At 39.6% G+C, this 16852-nt stretch overlaps 1 protein-coding gene across 7 annotated transcripts in view; it reads left to right on the forward strand.

Annotated features, from left to right (window-relative positions):
* The first annotated feature begins 1142 nt into the window (after positions 1-1142).
* Positions 1143-16852, forward strand: part of TUT7 (terminal uridylyl transferase 7) — a 64988-nt gene continuing 49278 nt past the window's right edge. For 5 of the 7 annotated variants that reach the window (XM_047755287.1, XM_047755292.1, XM_047755291.1 and 2 more), the window contains exons 1-7: positions 1143-1279; positions 2413-2960; positions 9809-9990; positions 10514-10630; positions 11133-11310; positions 13131-13219; positions 16343-16394. In XM_047755287.1, coding sequence (XP_047611243.1) covers positions 2444-2960; positions 9809-9990; positions 10514-10630; positions 11133-11310; positions 13131-13219; positions 16343-16394 — 1135 coding nt within the window. In that variant the 5' untranslated portion in view covers positions 1143-1279; positions 2413-2443. Of the gene's footprint in view, positions 1280-1615; positions 1920-2412; positions 2961-9808; positions 9991-10513; positions 10631-11132; positions 11311-13130; positions 13220-16342; positions 16395-16852 lie in introns of those variants that run through there. The other 2 variants (XM_047755288.1, XM_047755293.1) reach the window with 2 other exon arrangements.

Raw genomic sequence — 16852 nt, forward strand, 5'->3', positions numbered from 1 at the left:
CTTTTTGGACTCTATAAAAACACCACTGTCAGCCTGTTGAAAAGATTGGCTTGATTGTCACGTATATTCAGAACCAAAGCATCTAGATAAGGCATTATACAGAAGTTGTACCTACCTGTTTTAAATTACCTTTAGTATAGACAGTGGTTAAGAAGAGACTCTGCTTCATTAGGGTTTGGATTCCAGCGGTGCCATTTACTTCACCACAAACTCTATTTCTCCACCTTTAAAGTGAGGATAATGATATTCTAGAGGAGTTGTTGTGCGGATTAAGTGAATAATTACTTGTAAAGCTGTCAGAACAGTGCCTTGGCAACAGCCAGTATTAATGTGCTCCTTTTAAGACCATTATCCCTCCAGAATCTCATAGATTTAAATTTGAATGCTCTTAAAAAGCAGAGAAATCAAAGCTGTCACATTTTTTCAACGCTCTAATTTTATTAGTTGCTCGAGGCTTTCGAAGTATTTAGAACAAGGCAGATAGCATTGACGGTAACAGTCAAAACAAAAAGGGGGGAAAAACCCACCCAGGTCGTTTGCTAGTTTCATTTAAAAATTTTTCTGTTCAAAAATTCTAGTATGACCGTCCTTGGTCATCCTTTGCGATTATACATTTTCTTCAAAACACGGTTTTGTTTTTAAGAGAAGTTAATCTGGGGACTAAGAAAAAAGCACAGCATTTCCCTTGAACACACTGAGATCTGGGTGTACAGTGGAAGCTTAAACGCTGGCGTTTCTAGAGGGTCGGCAATTAAGACCTCACTGAGACATTCATTCCCTCGAATTACCAAAATTGAAAAACCAGGAAGAGCGCCACGAGGCCTCAGATCCAGACTAAACTTTCCCTGGAAGCAACAAGGAGCATCCAGAGGAGAAGCCGAGCCTCAGAGTAGATCCAGGCCCTGACTGCGGCCTCCGCGTCTCTCTCGGAGAACGAGAGGCTTCTTTCTCTCCTCTGCCCGGCGCTTTTGCGAGAACAGCAAACGGGCCAGGCGACGAACGCACGCAGCCAACAAGAGTGGAGTACTAGCTGTCAGAACGCGACCCGACGTTCCACTCGGAAAGCGCCTGCGCGCAGGAGGCGGTGGCGGCGGCGGAAGCAAGAGGGGCGGGGCGGCGGGCGTTTCCGGCGTGCGCGGCTGAGCGCTCGGGCGGAGGCAAGGCCGGCTCCCAATCGCGCACAATGAGACAGCGCTGAGCGCCGGAAGTGGGGCTGAAGGAAAACACGGAGAGGGAGCCTGGTCGGGACAGGAAGAGGCGGGGGACCGCGGCGGAGGTGGTGAGTGCTCTCGGGCGCCTTTTCGCCTGTGTCTTTCTCAGTTTCGCGTCTGGGGTGGGTCTCCGGTGGGTTCTCGGGTCTCCAGAGTAGAGGGCGGGCCCGGGAGGGGGGATACGTTGCCTTCATCCTCTGCCGTCCTCCTCGCCCTAGTTGTGAGGACCCGGGATCCCCCGGGCCGGTGAGGACTGAGCTCTCGGGCTGGAGTCCGCATCTTCACTTTGTGTCAGACCCTACGGGGACTAGAGAAGCAGGAATCTCGGTGGAGGCACTCGCTCCCGGCCCCCTGTTTTGCCAGGGGGACCCCGGAACCCTATCGAGGAGGCAGGTCACTTCCTGCTTCCTGGTCCCCGCGGTGGCTTCGTGGCCAGGAGTGCGGAGACGCCTCCTATTTCTCCGCCTCCGACCCGAAGAGTGGAAACTGAGGCAGATCGGAGGTGGGGCTGTCACATGGGGATCGAAGAGGGAGAATTTCTGTTCGTGACAAAACCAAACTTGTTTGGAGTTGAGGATGAGGACTGGGCAGGTTAGCTGGACTTCTCCATCGGTCGGAAAGCCAGCCCCTCTGACCAGAGCGGAGCCTTGGTCGGGAGCCCAGCCCCTCCGAAGCCCAAGCTATAGAAGTCGGCCCTTCTGAACAGTGGTGAGCAGAGCGGAGGCCCCGGGATACCGAGAAGGGATGGAAAAGTGGAGATAAGATGTACTACGTCCACAAAGTTTCGGTTACTTTGTATAACACTTAAAAATAATTGTCAGCTTGTTTTTAAAGGACCGTTTGGGGAGTTCTCTAAAGTATAGGCTTAGGGTGAAGTTTGTTTTTTGTTTTGTTTTGTGAGAAGAGCCTTAGTTATATGGGTAAAAAGTCAACCAGCTTGTCATGAGTGACAGTGTTTTTATTCTCCAATTTTTAAGACAGACTCATAGATTTAATCTTTATGTTAAAGAACGATACTAATTTCATGAAGAATATTATGGTATTAAGCCTCCTGACTTCTAGCATAATGCACTGACTATTGGAATGTGACAGAAATTAGGAAAAGAAGAGTTTTCTTACAGGCTTTTGAGCATCTTGCAATAACTGTGGTATTTTGTGTACTTGGCATGATATCCTATAATAGTTTGATGCCTTCTTATAGGTGCAGAGTAAGAAAATTGAAGTCAAAGACCATGGGAGATGCTGCCAAACCTTATTTTGTGAAGCGTGCTAAAGAGCGAGGGACTACTGATGATGAAGATTTCAGAAGGGGTCACCCCCAACAAGATTATTTAATAATGGATGATTATGCTAAAGGCCATAGCAGTAAAATGGAAAAAGGCCCTCCCAAAAAAAAATTAACACCAGGGAACTATGGGAATACCCCCAGAAAAGGACCATATGCTGTTTCCAGCAATCCATATGCATTTAAGAACCCAATTTACAGTCAATCTGTTTGGATAACTGATAACCACAAAGATCAGAGTAAGAGATGGCTATCTGATGAACTTGGTAATGCAGACAGTTGGAGAGAATTCAAACCTGGACCTAGAATTCCTGTTTTAAACCGACCAAGAAAAGACTCTTTTCAAGAAAGTGAAGATGTATATAGGTGGCAAGATGGAAGAGGCTGCAGAACTGTAAGACGATTGTTTCATAAAGACCTGACAAGCCTGGAGACCATGTCAGAAATGGAAGCAGGAAGCCCTGGTAATGTTTCCACCCTGTCAGGTTACAACCCTGAAGTCAGCAGGATTGTGACTGAAGTCAATTTTCTTTCTCATTCAGATGAGTTTTACTATTTTCAGCAATGCAGTTCCAGTTTTTCATAGTTTCTGCTTATTTAATATGATTAAGGACCATGTTTTTTGGGTAGCTTCAACACATTGCATGTATTGGTTCCTTTCAAAGTTTACCACAGGCTCATTTTGCTTTAGTAAAAACATATTTCCGGAGTTCCTGTTGTGGCGCAGCAGAAATGAATCCAGCTAGGAACCATGAGGTTTCGGTTTTTGATCCCTGGCGTCAGTCAGTGGGTTAAGGATCCGGCACTGCTGTGAGCTGTGGAGTAGGTCACAGACATGGCTTGGATCCCGAGTTGCTGTGGCTGTGGCGTAGGCCGGCAGCTGTGGCTCTGATTGGACCTCTAGCCTGGGAACCTCCATGTCCTGTGGGCGCTGCCCTAACAAGCAAAAAAAAAAAAAAATCCCATTGGTGCTTTTCACAGAAGAGGGTGATCATACCACCCTGGGGATATATTATAATTTCTAGGTGGTGTGTATGTATTTTCTAAATTATGTTATAATACAATTATAATATTTTGTACTTGAATAATGTATGTGTCCATGAAATAAATGACAGAATATAAAGCTTTTTTAAAAATCTTATTTTAGACTGCATTCATCTGCTTTTGTGAGGAGCATCAGTCTCCAAGGGAGGATAGTGCAAGATTTTTTTTCTCAAAAGTTGACATGGCAAACAGGTTGAAAAACATTAAGTTTAGAACATCAGAAATTCAGAAAAAAGCTTTGTCTTTTATTTATTTTTTATGGCCATGCCCACAGCATATGGATGTTCCCAGGCCAGGAATTGAATCCAAGCTGCAGCTACAACCTACACCACAGGTGCAACAATGCCAGATCCTTAACCTACTGTATGACAGCAGGAACTCCAAGCTTTGCCTTTTTGTTTCAGTAAAACCAAAACGCACTTCTAAGCTTACTTTGTACTTGATAAGAATTGCTCCAGAGTTATTATACTCCCCCCCCCCCCTGTTTTTTGGCAACACTTGTAGCATTTGGAAGCTCCTGGGCCAGGGTTTAAACCCACAGCACAGCAGCAACCAGAACCACTGCAGTTAATAACACCAGATCTTAACCTGGTGAGCCACAGAGGAACTCCAATTAAAGTTTTTCTAACAGGTGAATAGATTCTGTCCATGTAGCAATAGTTCCCATAAACAAAAAAATAATTTTTATTTAATGGACAGTATTTGCTAAAATGAAATAAAGTCATAAATTTGAAGGAAAAATAAAGTTATTAATGTTTAGTCTGAAAATGCAAATTATGCTTGGAAAAAGCATTTATATTTTTTGGCTATAAGCCTTTTTTTTAAAGGCACTATATAGAGTGAGTTGCAAACTAGCCAGCACTTTTTCTTTTTACATTTTTTTAAATTTAAAGACAGTATTGGCACTTTCTAGGTCTCCAGAGCCCTTTTCCTTCATAAAACCTCCCAATGACCAGTTTATATATGTGTAAGGCATTTCAATTTTTCATCTGGACATTTAGGATGCTTCATGAGGAGAAGACTTCTTTTTAATCTTTAGTGTGTCTTAAGATACTATAAAGTGGGGAGAAAGCATGCTCTTTTATATTTTTTAAGATAACAAAAATCAAGAGAAAATGCCTTGTATTGTGTAACAGCAGTAGACGTAAAGAACTCAAATGGAAAGAGGGCCAGTACCTCAATTTTGTAGGTTTTTTAAGCTAGAAAGAACTGGCAGGAATTGTCTGCAGTCCTGTGTCGTGACGAATCAAAGGTAGAGTCAGTTTTACAAAGCAGGCAGCTATGGCTCTAGAGAGGTTAACTTTATCGAGGCTTGTTTATGCAGAGTGGTAGATGAGGAAGTGGAACTGAAATCATGTACTATGCTGCTCTGGCCATGAACTCTGCCTCCCTGGACCTGGAACCTGACAGAGCAAAACTGAACACGTATTCATAATTTCTGGACTTTCGATTTCAAAAGTTTGTGTATATTTAAGTAGTTCTATATCACTGTGTCCACGTGAGACATACACATTTTAATTTAGTTACCAGTTGTTGGTCTTTCAAAAAAGAAAAAGTTCATCTTGAGCAGCTCATAAAAGGAAAGATTTATAGGTCAGAAGTTTGCAACCAGACGGATATTGAAAGAGACTCTCTACAGACCAAAAACCTCTTATTCTGTACTGCTGTCTAGCCATAAAAGCAACTAAGAGAGTTGCTTTTAAGTGATTTTGACCTGAATTTTTACCGGCTTATTATTTAAGTTCCATCCCAAACTCGGGTTTTCACTGTGTGAAATTACAGATGTGTGCTTTCAGTTTCCAACTGAAGGTCTGTTCCCTTGAAAATCTTCGTGAAGGAAATATTAAGCTCTGACATAACATTGCTTACTGTAGAGAGATTCAGTTTAAAGTATAAACTTTGCACTATCCTCAGAGGATCCTAAAAAGGATCTCATTAAAAGAGACTGAAATTTTGCTTAAGTCAAAAGTTATATTTCTCTTTTTTTTCCCCCCAATGACTGCACCTGCAGCATATGAGAAAGTTCCTGGGCCAGGGATTGAATCTGAGCTGCATTTATGACCAACAGCTGCGGCAAAACCAGATCCTTCAACCCACTGTGCTGGGCCAGGGATTGAACCCATACCTCCTCAGTGACCCAAGCCACTGCATTCAGATTCTTAACCCATTGTGCCACAGCGAGAACTCCCAAAGTTATATCTTAATAAGGAAGGGTCTTGGAGTTCCTATCGTGGCTCAGTGGTTAACGAATCCAACTAGGAACCATGAAGTTGCGGGTTCAATCCCTGGCCTTGCTTAGTGGGTTAAGGATCCACTGTTGCCATGAGCTGTGGTGTAGGTCACAGACAAGGCTCAGATCCCACATTGCTGTGGCTCTAGCATAGGCCGGCAGCTACAACTCCAATTAGACCTCTAGCCTGAGAACCTCCATGTGCCGCAGGAGCGGCCCTAGAAAAGGCAAAAAGACAATAATAAAAAAAGACGAAAAAAAAAAGAGTTTCCGTCGTGGCTCAGTGGTTAACGAATCTGACTAGGAACCATGAGGTTGCGGGTTCGGTCCCTGCCCTTGCTCAGTGGGTTAAGGATCCGGCGTTGCCATGAGCTGTGGTGTAGGTTGCAGACGCGGCTCGGATCCCACGTTGCTGTGGCTCTGGTGTAGGCCAGCAGCTACAGCTCCGATTAGACCCCTAGCCTGGGAACCTCCATATGCCGTGGGAGCGGCCCAAGAAATAGCAAAAAAAAAAAAAAAAAAAGACAATAATAACAATAATAAGGTAGGGTCTTATTAAATGATGTGAGAAGATGGATGTAACGGAAATTATCTTAGAGTTGCTTTGTTTTTTAATACTAACTCTGTATTTTTCAATTCTACATCACTACCCCCTATTTCATTCCTCACATATCCTCGATTGCCAGCCTGTGTATTTGGGACAGTGCCATTAATGATCTTAGCTGGAAAACGTCCACTGAGATACGCATTGTCGGAGTTGCCAGCAGAAATGATCCGACTAGTAACCATGAGGATGCCAGTTCAATCCCTGGCCCCGCTCAGTAGGTTAAGGATCTGACGTTGCCACAAGCTGTGGTGTAGGTCGCAGACACAGCTCAGATGCCACGTTGCTTGTAGCTGTGGCAAAGGCCAGCAACTGCGGCTCTGATTCAACCCCAAGCCTGGTAACTTCCATATGCTGGGGGTGGGGAGCGATACGGCCCTAAAAGGCAAAAAAAAAAAAAAAAAACAAAACCAGATACACATTGTCTTTTGTGAATGGAATAAAAAACTATATGCAAATAAAATATGAGAAACTTAGAATAGTGTATATGGAAAATTCATATTACTACAAAAACCCTGGGATAAGGCAGGTAGTCTTTCTCTAGTAATTATGGGAATTTTTTAGCAATACATAGCCCTGCCTTTCTAGCTTCCATCCAGTGAGACTTTATTTGACTGTTTTTAACTACGCGGGCCTATGAAACTCAGTTCAAAAGCTTATATTGCTTTGTCAGTTTTGGTCTGTTTTAGATGTGAATGGATTTCCTACAAGAAGGGATTTTTCCTATATTGTTAGATTAGAAAGGTGAATTTCAGAATCCCATCTATGCTCTAATCTTTATTTCCACTCCCTTTGTGTGACTTAGTCATGTGTCCCTGGACAAGTTATGTACCTTCTCGAGCAGACGTTTTTCCCATCTGTACATTGGAGATAAATCTTAGCATCCATGGCAGGATCACTGCAGGGATTAAACTGAGGCAGTACACACAAAGTGCTTACATTGCATTTGTCACATGATAAAATAGCCCCAGGTGTTGTCATCATCAGTCAGAATTTCTGCAGCCATCCATTTCTCCAAACAAAAACAATAAGGAATTAACTGTGCTCTTTGGAGGAAAATTAAAGTTGCTCTTGAAATTGATAGCAAGTATAGTTATATTGTGAAGCCTTTGTGATCAAAAAAGAGAAAGGGTTAAAGAAGTAATTTGGTTTCTGATTTTGTTTTGTGGACTAATAATGGACTTTTCTAACAGATTTGCACATCAGTGTAAATCTTTAATGATTTTTGCCTAAGGAATTTCTGCCCTGAATACTGACATCCAGTGCATTTAGTTTGTAATAAGCGAATTAAGTGAGAATGCACATACCTCTTAAGTTAAAAGAAATGCTTATCTCAAAAGTTTATGCAGATGAAGAATATTGACCTTAAAAGATCATGATAATTTAATTGGAGGATAAATTAAATTGATAGGAGGATAGACAGATTTTCTCTTCAAAGAACTATTTACTTTTTAGTGTTTTATTTGTTTCATCCATTGTGATTGCTTTTTTTTTTTTTTTTTAAAGGCCGCACCCACACATATGGAGTTTCCCAGGCTAGAGGTCAAATCAGAGCTGTAGCCACTGGTCTATGCCATAGCAACAGCAACGCAGGATCTGAGGTGCATCTGCCACCTACACCATAGCTCATGGCAATGCTGAACCCTTAACCCACTGAGCGAGGCCAGGGATTGAATCTTCATCCTCATGGATGCTAGTTGGGTTCGTTAACCACTGAGCCACAACGGGAACTCCCTTTAATTTTTTTAAGTCGCGGCTTTGTTGTAGTATAGAAGTTGTTGGCGGAATTTCATTATATTCATCTTAGGTTAAATTGAACACAGTGCTTGCTGCTTTTCCTTTAGAGATGTTGGCGATAGCTTTTTAAAATTCCCTTGTGGCCCTTTTGGCTCAGTAGGTTAAGTATGTGACGTTGTCACTGCTGTGGTGCAGGTTCCATCCCTAGCCTGGAAATTTGCACATTCTACAGATATCACCAAAAAATAATAAGTAAAATAAAATGAAGGGTTCTATATCTCCCTTTCCTGATAATTTTTTTTTTCAATCAACTGATTATCATACCTGCTATACAAGTAATGGTTTCCTCTGAAGACCTGACATGGCAATTGCCACATGTGGAACATTTCCGTAGGTTTATATTTTCAGAGAATGATTTTTGGTAAGCCATTTAAAAACTATACAATCCACTTATTACAGGTTTTTTTTTTTGCTTTTTTTTTGTTTGTTTGTCTTTTTTTTTTTTCAGGGCTGCACCCACGGCATATGGAGGTTCCCAGGCTAGGGCTTTAATCGGAGCTATGGCTGCCGGCCTACACCACAGCCACATCAACTTGAGATCCAAGCTGAGTCTACGACCCACACCACAGCTCACAGCAATGCTGGATCCTTAACTCGCTGAGCTAGGACAGGGATTGAACCTGCAACCTCATGGTTCCTAGTCAGATTCGTTTCTGCTGTGCCATGACAGGAACTCCCACTTATTACAGTTTTAATTGAAGAAATGAATTTCATTTTACTCTCATGTGGTACCAGTAGCTTCATTTTCAGAACTTGATAGAACTTACCAGTTATTGAAAACAGTTTGTGGTGGATTAGTCTCACAAGCATCTTTGGTTTTACTGAAGTTGAAAAGCTGTGTTTTTAAAAAGGAACAGAGTCACTTATTTTAGTTATAAGGATTGTAGAACTAACAGCAGATGAGTTAGTCTGTACTAGTAGAAAAGTTAACTGAATTGTTTTTTTCCTTTGAAATGTGCTCAGTATGCAGGCCATTCAAAGAAACTAAAATGAAAGTAAAAACTGAATGGATAATAGTTGTCCTCGGTAAATGAAATTTTGACGTGGACTTCTTGATATTAATGTGGTGGGGAGACACAATTATGTGAATGCTCAATTTGCAATTAAAGATGGATTTTCACTACAGATAAAGTGTGTGTAGTTGTTTTCTGAGTTTTCTGGAGATGTATTTGTCCATCTTTCCTTTGTGGAGATTGTTCACATATAAAAAATGAAAGCAAATGTGGAAAGTTTTATATATATATAAAAGATATATACTTGAGGAATACTAGAAAGTATTAGAGAGGTTTGCATTATATAATATGATGTATCAATTATATTAGAATTACAGTGTACTTGCCTTCAAAGGATAATTTTTACTGTTGCTTAAGTATGTTCAGTGGTATACCAGGAGAGATGATAAAATCAAATTTGATTAAGTTATCCAAAAAGATGATTACTATGGATTGATATATCCAGATGGGAGGTGCTTCATAGTATTCAAGCATTTTATCCATGGGAGAGCCATACCTTTCCTTTTGCTCTGTATTCAGATGTCAGTCAGCTACTACATGATCTCATTAAGAACTAGGTAAGTTCTGCTTTAAACTCAGTGGTATGATTCAGTATTGCCAATAATATTTTCCCCCTAACTTAAGAAAACAAGAAGCAGAGGTCCAGACCTAGGAAGCCACGGAGGACTAGAAATGAGGAAAATGAACAGGATGGAGACTTGGAAGGCCCTGTGATCGACGAGTCTGTGCTTTCAACAAAGGAACTGCTGGGCTTACAACAGGCTGAGGAGCGATTGAAAAGAGACTGCATCGACAGGCTGAAAAGGGTAACAGCCTTTATTTGTTAGTTAAAATCCTTGCTTTGGTTTAAACTATGTCAGTAATTGGGAATATGTACTCTGAATGAATTATATATCCTACTTTGGTGTGTAAGAACTACAAGGTAAAAGTGATACACAATTTGATTTAATAGAATTACTTTAAAAAAATGATTATCAGGAATTCTCTTGTGGCACAGTGGGTTAAGGATCCAGCATTGTCACTGTAGTGGCTTGGGTTGCTACTGTGCCATGGGTTCAATCCCTGGCCCAGGGATCTGCATGTTGCAGGCATGGCCAGAGAAAAGGTAACATTAAAAAAAGGAGGTTTTGGGTTTGTTTGTTTTTTTTAATGATTATTAGCATAGTGATCAAGAGTGACGGTAGTAACAATTTTAGAAATGAATCTTCTGGCCAGTTTTTGTTTACCTGTATATTGTCTTTGTACATCTGTTTCTCTCTATATGTATATATGTGTGTGTGTGTCTGTAATACATATATATATATATCTGTAAATCTCTTCAAATTGTAGCGACCAAGAAACTACCCTACAGCAAAGTACACCTGCAAACTTTGTGATGTTTTAATTGAATCCATTGCATTTGCTCATAAGCATATCAAAGAGAAGAGGCACAAGAAAAACATTAAGGTAAGTTTAATGTAACCCAAACAAATATATTCATTTGTCAGTTATTACTCATCGTCTTTATGACTTTCCTCTCCTTAAGATTATGATATTAATAATTTTGCTACTTATGTTATTGAATTTATTTTTGCCAAACTACTTTATATCAGTCAATATGTTTTGCTGGGCAGTCGTGTGAATTTCCTTAAGGACAGTATCAGGATAAATGACGCCATTGCTAGGACCTAGATATATGTCCTTATGCCAGTAATAATAAAGCAAATAATTTGCCATTGCTGTTTCTAATGTTCTTTGCTTACACTTTTTCCTTATTCCTGCCTTCCCTGTATTATCACTTTCTGTGCATAAGGAAGTGTGTATTTGACAAGATGAAGACTAACATAGCTAAAGTGAGAAGGAGGGCTGAGAAAAATATTCCAGAATATTGTACAGGGTGTTGTCTCAGTGAATGGTAGAAGGTAAAAACGGTGTGAGTCATTTTTAATCTCAACATTGATCTTAAAAGGAGAAGCAGGAGGAAGAGTTGCTCACCACGTTACCCCCGCCTACACCCTCCCAGATAAATGCAATTGGTATTGCCATTGACAAAGTGGTACAGGAGTTTGGCTTACACAATGAGAACTTGGAACAGAGACTAGAAATTAAACGTATCATGGAAAATGTGTTCCAACACAAGTTACCAGGTATTTTCTAGATTTGTTTTTCTTTTTAGCTACCTAAAAGTACCCTGTTCATTTTTCCTACCAGTAGTAATTTTTGCCTAATAGAAATTGATTTGCCATGTCCTGAAGCTCTCAATTTTTTGTGTGATTTTGTTCTTCCTGGCCTACCCCAAGGTAACAAAGACTTTTACCAAACTGCATTGTCATTAACCTGTCTTCATCGTGAGTTTCATCGTGTCCATTTACTTTACATTAAATGCCCCATACTATTAAGAGCACCATGGGACTCTTATAATTGTCTACTTTTCTATTTATTTATTTTCCATCTGTGAGTTTTTTTTTAATTGAAGTATTATTGACTTACAGTATACTAGTTTCAGGTATACAACATAGTGATTCAGTATTTTTGTATGTTACACATTGATCACCGCATCTTTCTACCTATTTAAGTGGATACAATATTTTGAGTTAAAATAAAGAGAAGTATCCTGGAGTCATTTTCAGGTTATCTGTGTCCAAGAAAGGTTCTGTTTTATCACAATTAAAAGAATTATACTGTCTTGGAAGTTCCCTTATGGCACAGTGGGTTAAGGATCCAGCATTGCTGCAGCTGTGGCACAGGCAACAGCTGTGGCACAGGTTCGATCCCTGGCCCAGGAACTTCTCTATGCCACAGATGCAGCCAAGAAAAAAAAAAGAATTACATCATCTAAAATGAGCTTTGAAAACTAATTTGTAGTACATTTTGTGTACTGTTGAATTGATTTTCCAAGTTATATCTGTGGAGCCAGGGAAAACGGTTTTTTGTTTTTTTTTTTTTTTTTTTGGAAAGCTACACAAGCGATTCTGGCCACAGCCAGGGTTGGAATCACAACTTGAATCCATCACCGTACCACCCATAGAGCTATCTGCTCTCCTGACATCATTCATATTAATATATATTCATAAAAATGAAGGGTAGGAGCCTGCTCCTTGCCTCCTATAGTATCTCATCCTTTATCTTGTAGAGAAGGTACTGAAAAGTCCTTTGTAATTTTGATTTTTTCCATTGTAAAACTGAATGTATTTTATCATGGAAAACTGTTAAATCCCAAAGAAATCACTTGACTTAACAAACCTGGGAAAAAAACCTATGAAGTCCCCTGATGAGAAGGGATAATATTTTGGCACAACAATAGGAAGGCAGTGGGGGAAATGTCATGAAGAAAATACAGGCAGTGCACATACATACATGTCTTCCTCTGAAGAATGAGTCACTGGCTGCCTAACATTTTCAGTTGTATCGGTGATATTCTAATTATTTTCGAAAGTTTTCCTACAGGGGTTATATTAAGTTAAATTAAGCTTTTTGTTCCTAATATAATGAGTATTGGTATTGAAAAATAACTTTATGGTGATTTTTATGAGTATTGTTTTACTGATACATGACTTTATAGTACATGATACCTTTATGTGTTTTCTAAAAGATGAAATGTTTGCATTAACTCTTTAGTATACTGTCAGGTTTATAAATATAAAGCAAAATTGGGCATCCCTTTTCGATGTCCACATTTTAAAAATCAAATAGTTTTTTCTGCAAAAAATGTGAAATAATTTTTAAACTTGTTTTACAACTAATACGAAAAGAGTGGCTATTAATTGCTATGTTCCCTTTTAAATAAAGTAAAATGAAGGCAAGAGCAAAGATTCACTCATTACTGTCCTTGGCTTTTGCTGGACTTGACTCCTGTTTTGCTTTTGTGTAGTTTTAATTGATTGTTCCATTTCTAAAATAGCAGTGTCTTGTAACTTTTGAGAAATTCTACTTTATCGCTTTTATTTATTTAATTTTTTTTTTTTAGATTGTTCTCTGAGATTATATGGATCATCCTGTAGCAGATTGGGTTTCAAAACTTCGGATGTAAACATTGACATTCAATTTCCAGCCATTGTAAGTCCAAAATGAAATGTTATTTTCACAGAGTTATGTGGAAATTCTTTTTTTTTTTAATGTGAGCTATATATGAATATATTCTAGATATTTGAAAACAGCTTAAGTTTAATATTTTTTTCTAAAACATTATTTAATCTTGATGAGTCTGAATTTTAAAACCAGAAGGCACTTTAGTAGATTATCCATTTACCTACTGGTAGCTCTCACTGTCCAGTTTGCAAATGGTTTATGCCCATTCACTTGGGTTGCTACTTAAAAATAAAGATTCCTAGGCATCACCCCTAGTCACTCTTGTTTCACAAACCTCTTGTTCCTGACCATCCGTGGTCAGCTGACCAGTAGATTTTTAACTATCATTTTAACCTTAAATTCTGATTAATAATTTACCAGTGTAGCAGTTATTTTGATTTCATGTCATTTATTCATTTAACAAATGTTCAGTGAGTTCGCGTTATATGCCAAGAACTCTACTGGGTTCTAGAGGACAAAACAGATACAATTCCTTCCTCGTGGAATTCATACCTAGTGAAGAAAATAAGTAATTATGTATATATAATTAATCGTAACGAGAGCTATCCAGGGAAACAGAGTTTTGAGGCAAAAAAAAAAATAGTGTCACCAAAACTCCCTCTGCACCAATGCAGTTGAATCTCAGAGACACAGTTTTGGGAGGAAAAAAGAATAGCTTTATTGCTTTACCAGGCAAAGGGGGACACAGTTGGCTCCTGCCTTCAAAAACTGTATATCTCGTTGGGGGCCGAGGGCCTTGGTGAGAAGTTGTATATCAACAAGAGGATCAGGGTGTGCGGGGATTGTATTTCTTTCATGTGGCCTCAGGTGGGTCTCCTGTTGAGGTCCTGTGGATCTCAACTTGAGGTTATCAGACTGTGACCTTCTCTCTGGAATGAAGAATACTTCATCAAGTAGTTAACATCTTCCTATCTTTTGGGGGTCTCAGTTCTGTAAAAGAGCTCAAAGATACTCTTAAGTGTATCCCTTGAGGTGGAACTGGGAGCCTGCCAGTGGCTGCATTATTGTTTCTTGACTATTCCTCCCTTCCCTGGTTAGCACCTGTTTGAACCTGCCCTCAGGGAAGGAAGGTCATGGAGGCTGAAGCTTACTCCCTACAAATAAGAAGTGGGGAACAAAAAGGCCTCCCCAGGGTTCTGCTCAGTTTTAAGAGTGTAGATGTATTAGTCCCAAAGGCCCCTTTAAAGGGATAACATTTCAGCTGAGCTCTAAAAGATGTAAAGGATGTGGAAAAAAGGGAACCCTCCTACACCATTGGTGGGAATGTAAGTTGGTACAATCACTATGGAAAACAGTATGGACATACCTCAGAAAACTAAATATAGAACTACCATATGACCCAGCAATCCCACTTCCAGTCATATAGCCAGACAAAAATTTCATTGAAGAGAATACATGCACCCATATGTTCATTGCAGCACTATTCACAATAGCCAAGACATGGAAACAGCCTAAATGCCCATCGACAGATGATTGGATTAGGAAGATGTGAGATAGATAGATAGATAGATAGATAGATAGATAGATAGATAGATAGATAGATAATGGAATACTACTCAGCCATAAAAAAGGACAAAATAATGCCATTTGCAGCAACAGGAATGGAACTAGAGACTCTTATACTGAGTGAAGTAAGCCAAAAAGAGAAAGACAAACAACAAACACCATATAATGTCACTTATATTTAAAGTCTAAAATATGGCACAAATGATCTATGTACAAAACAGAAAAGATCATGGACATGTAGGACAGACTCGTGTTTGCCAGAGGGAGGGAGTGGGATGGATTGGGAGTCTGGAATTAGTAGGTGAAAACTCTTGCATTTGGAGTGTATGGGCCATGAAATCCTGCCATATAGCACAGGAAGCTACATATCTAATCACTTACGATGGAAGATCACGTGAGAAAAAGAATACGTGTGTGTGTGTGTGTGTGTGTGTGTGTGTGTGAGACTGGGTCACTTTACAGCAGAAATTGACAGAACATTGTAAATGAATCATAATAAAATTTTTTTAAAAACAAAATAAAATATAAAAAGGAGTTGGGAGAATGAAAGGAGTACAAGTGTTTTAGCCCAAGGGCACATCATTTGCAAACAGTTAGCTTGGTTTATTCATGGGGCTAAAGGGAACACAGTATGGTCTGTGGTGAAGAGACTAGAGAAAGAAGAGCCTAAGATTAAATTGGATGGAGAGGTAGGCTAGGGCCCATGGTAAAGAATTTCATTTTGGGGAGTTTCCGCTATAGTGCAGTGGGTTAAGGATCCAGGTTGCCACAGCTATGGCATAGGTCACAGCTGCAGCTCAGATTCAGTTCCTATCCCAGGAACTTCCATGTGATGTAGGTGCAACCAAAACAAAACAAACAAACAAAAATTTCATTATGACCTAAGGGTGTTAAGAAGCCAGATTGAGAGTTTTAAGGAGAGGCACAACTAGATCTAATTTATGATTTTAAGTGGTTTTGGTTCCTGTGTGGGGCAAGGATTGGAAAAAGGCAAGACTAAAGTGGAGACCCAGTGAGCAGTCTGTTGAAGTAAGTATTATGGAGTAAGAGGTAATATTGTTAACAGTCTCACAACTTCAAGTCGCAGCTTTGAGATTTGCGAGCAGCTGATCACTTCAGAAATTAGTGAATAGGAGTTAGCTGGGTCATAGGTCTTTTTTTGCCCCCACTCCTCTTTTTGTTTTCTGACTCACATGTGCACACAGTGCAATGATTGGCATTTAGGTAACTTCAAGTGATTGTATTATCTCAGTGAAGCAAAAATACTTAAGATTTGGAGTTCCCATCATGGCTCAGTGGTTAGCAAACCCAACCAGCAACCGTAAGGACACAGGTTTGATCCCTGGCCTCTCTCAGTGGGATTAAGCATCCAGTGTTGCTGTGAGCTGTGGTGTAGATTGCACATGTGCCTAGGATCCCATGTGGCTGTGGCTGTGGTATAGGCTGGCAGCTACTGCTCTGATTGAACCACTAGCCTGGGAGCCTCCATGTGCCATGGGTGCAGCCCTGAAAAGACAGAAGACAGAAAAATAAAAATAAAAAATAGTACTTATGGTTTGACATATTCATTCATTTATTTCCTAGATGTCTCAGCCAGATGTTCTCTTACTTGTCCAAGAATGTTTAAAGAACAGTGGTAAGGCCAAATTTTTTCTGCATTTTGCTCTTAAATTTTTCTTTTATCTATGATTTGAATATATCTTACTGCTCGTTTTTCTTTTTTTTTTTCCTCATTTCTTATTTTTGAATCTTACTTATCAAACTTTTCCTATTTTGGAAGTCTTTTTTTTTTAAATGGGTAATATCCAAACAAATGAAATGGGTAATATCCAAACAAAAAACTGAGCAAATGCCTATGAATTATTAGCAACTTAGTCAGAGTCTTGTTAGTTGTTCTAGTATGTAGAATAACTATGTTATACATAAAGCTTTTAGCTTGGTGATAATGTCAGAATTTTATAAAGACTAAATGATTCTTAGTTTGAGACTAAGAAGAGGCAAAATATGTCAGATTTCCTCTTATGGATAAACCTAAAGGATATTCCTCTTTATTCCATTGTTTAAGTTAATACTTTACAAATGATAAAGAGCGTG

The sequence above is a fragment of the Phacochoerus africanus genome, chromosome 12 (assembly GCF_016906955.1).
Source record: "Phacochoerus africanus isolate WHEZ1 chromosome 12, ROS_Pafr_v1, whole genome shotgun sequence".
Taxonomy (NCBI): Eukaryota; Metazoa; Chordata; class Mammalia; order Artiodactyla; family Suidae; genus Phacochoerus; species Phacochoerus africanus.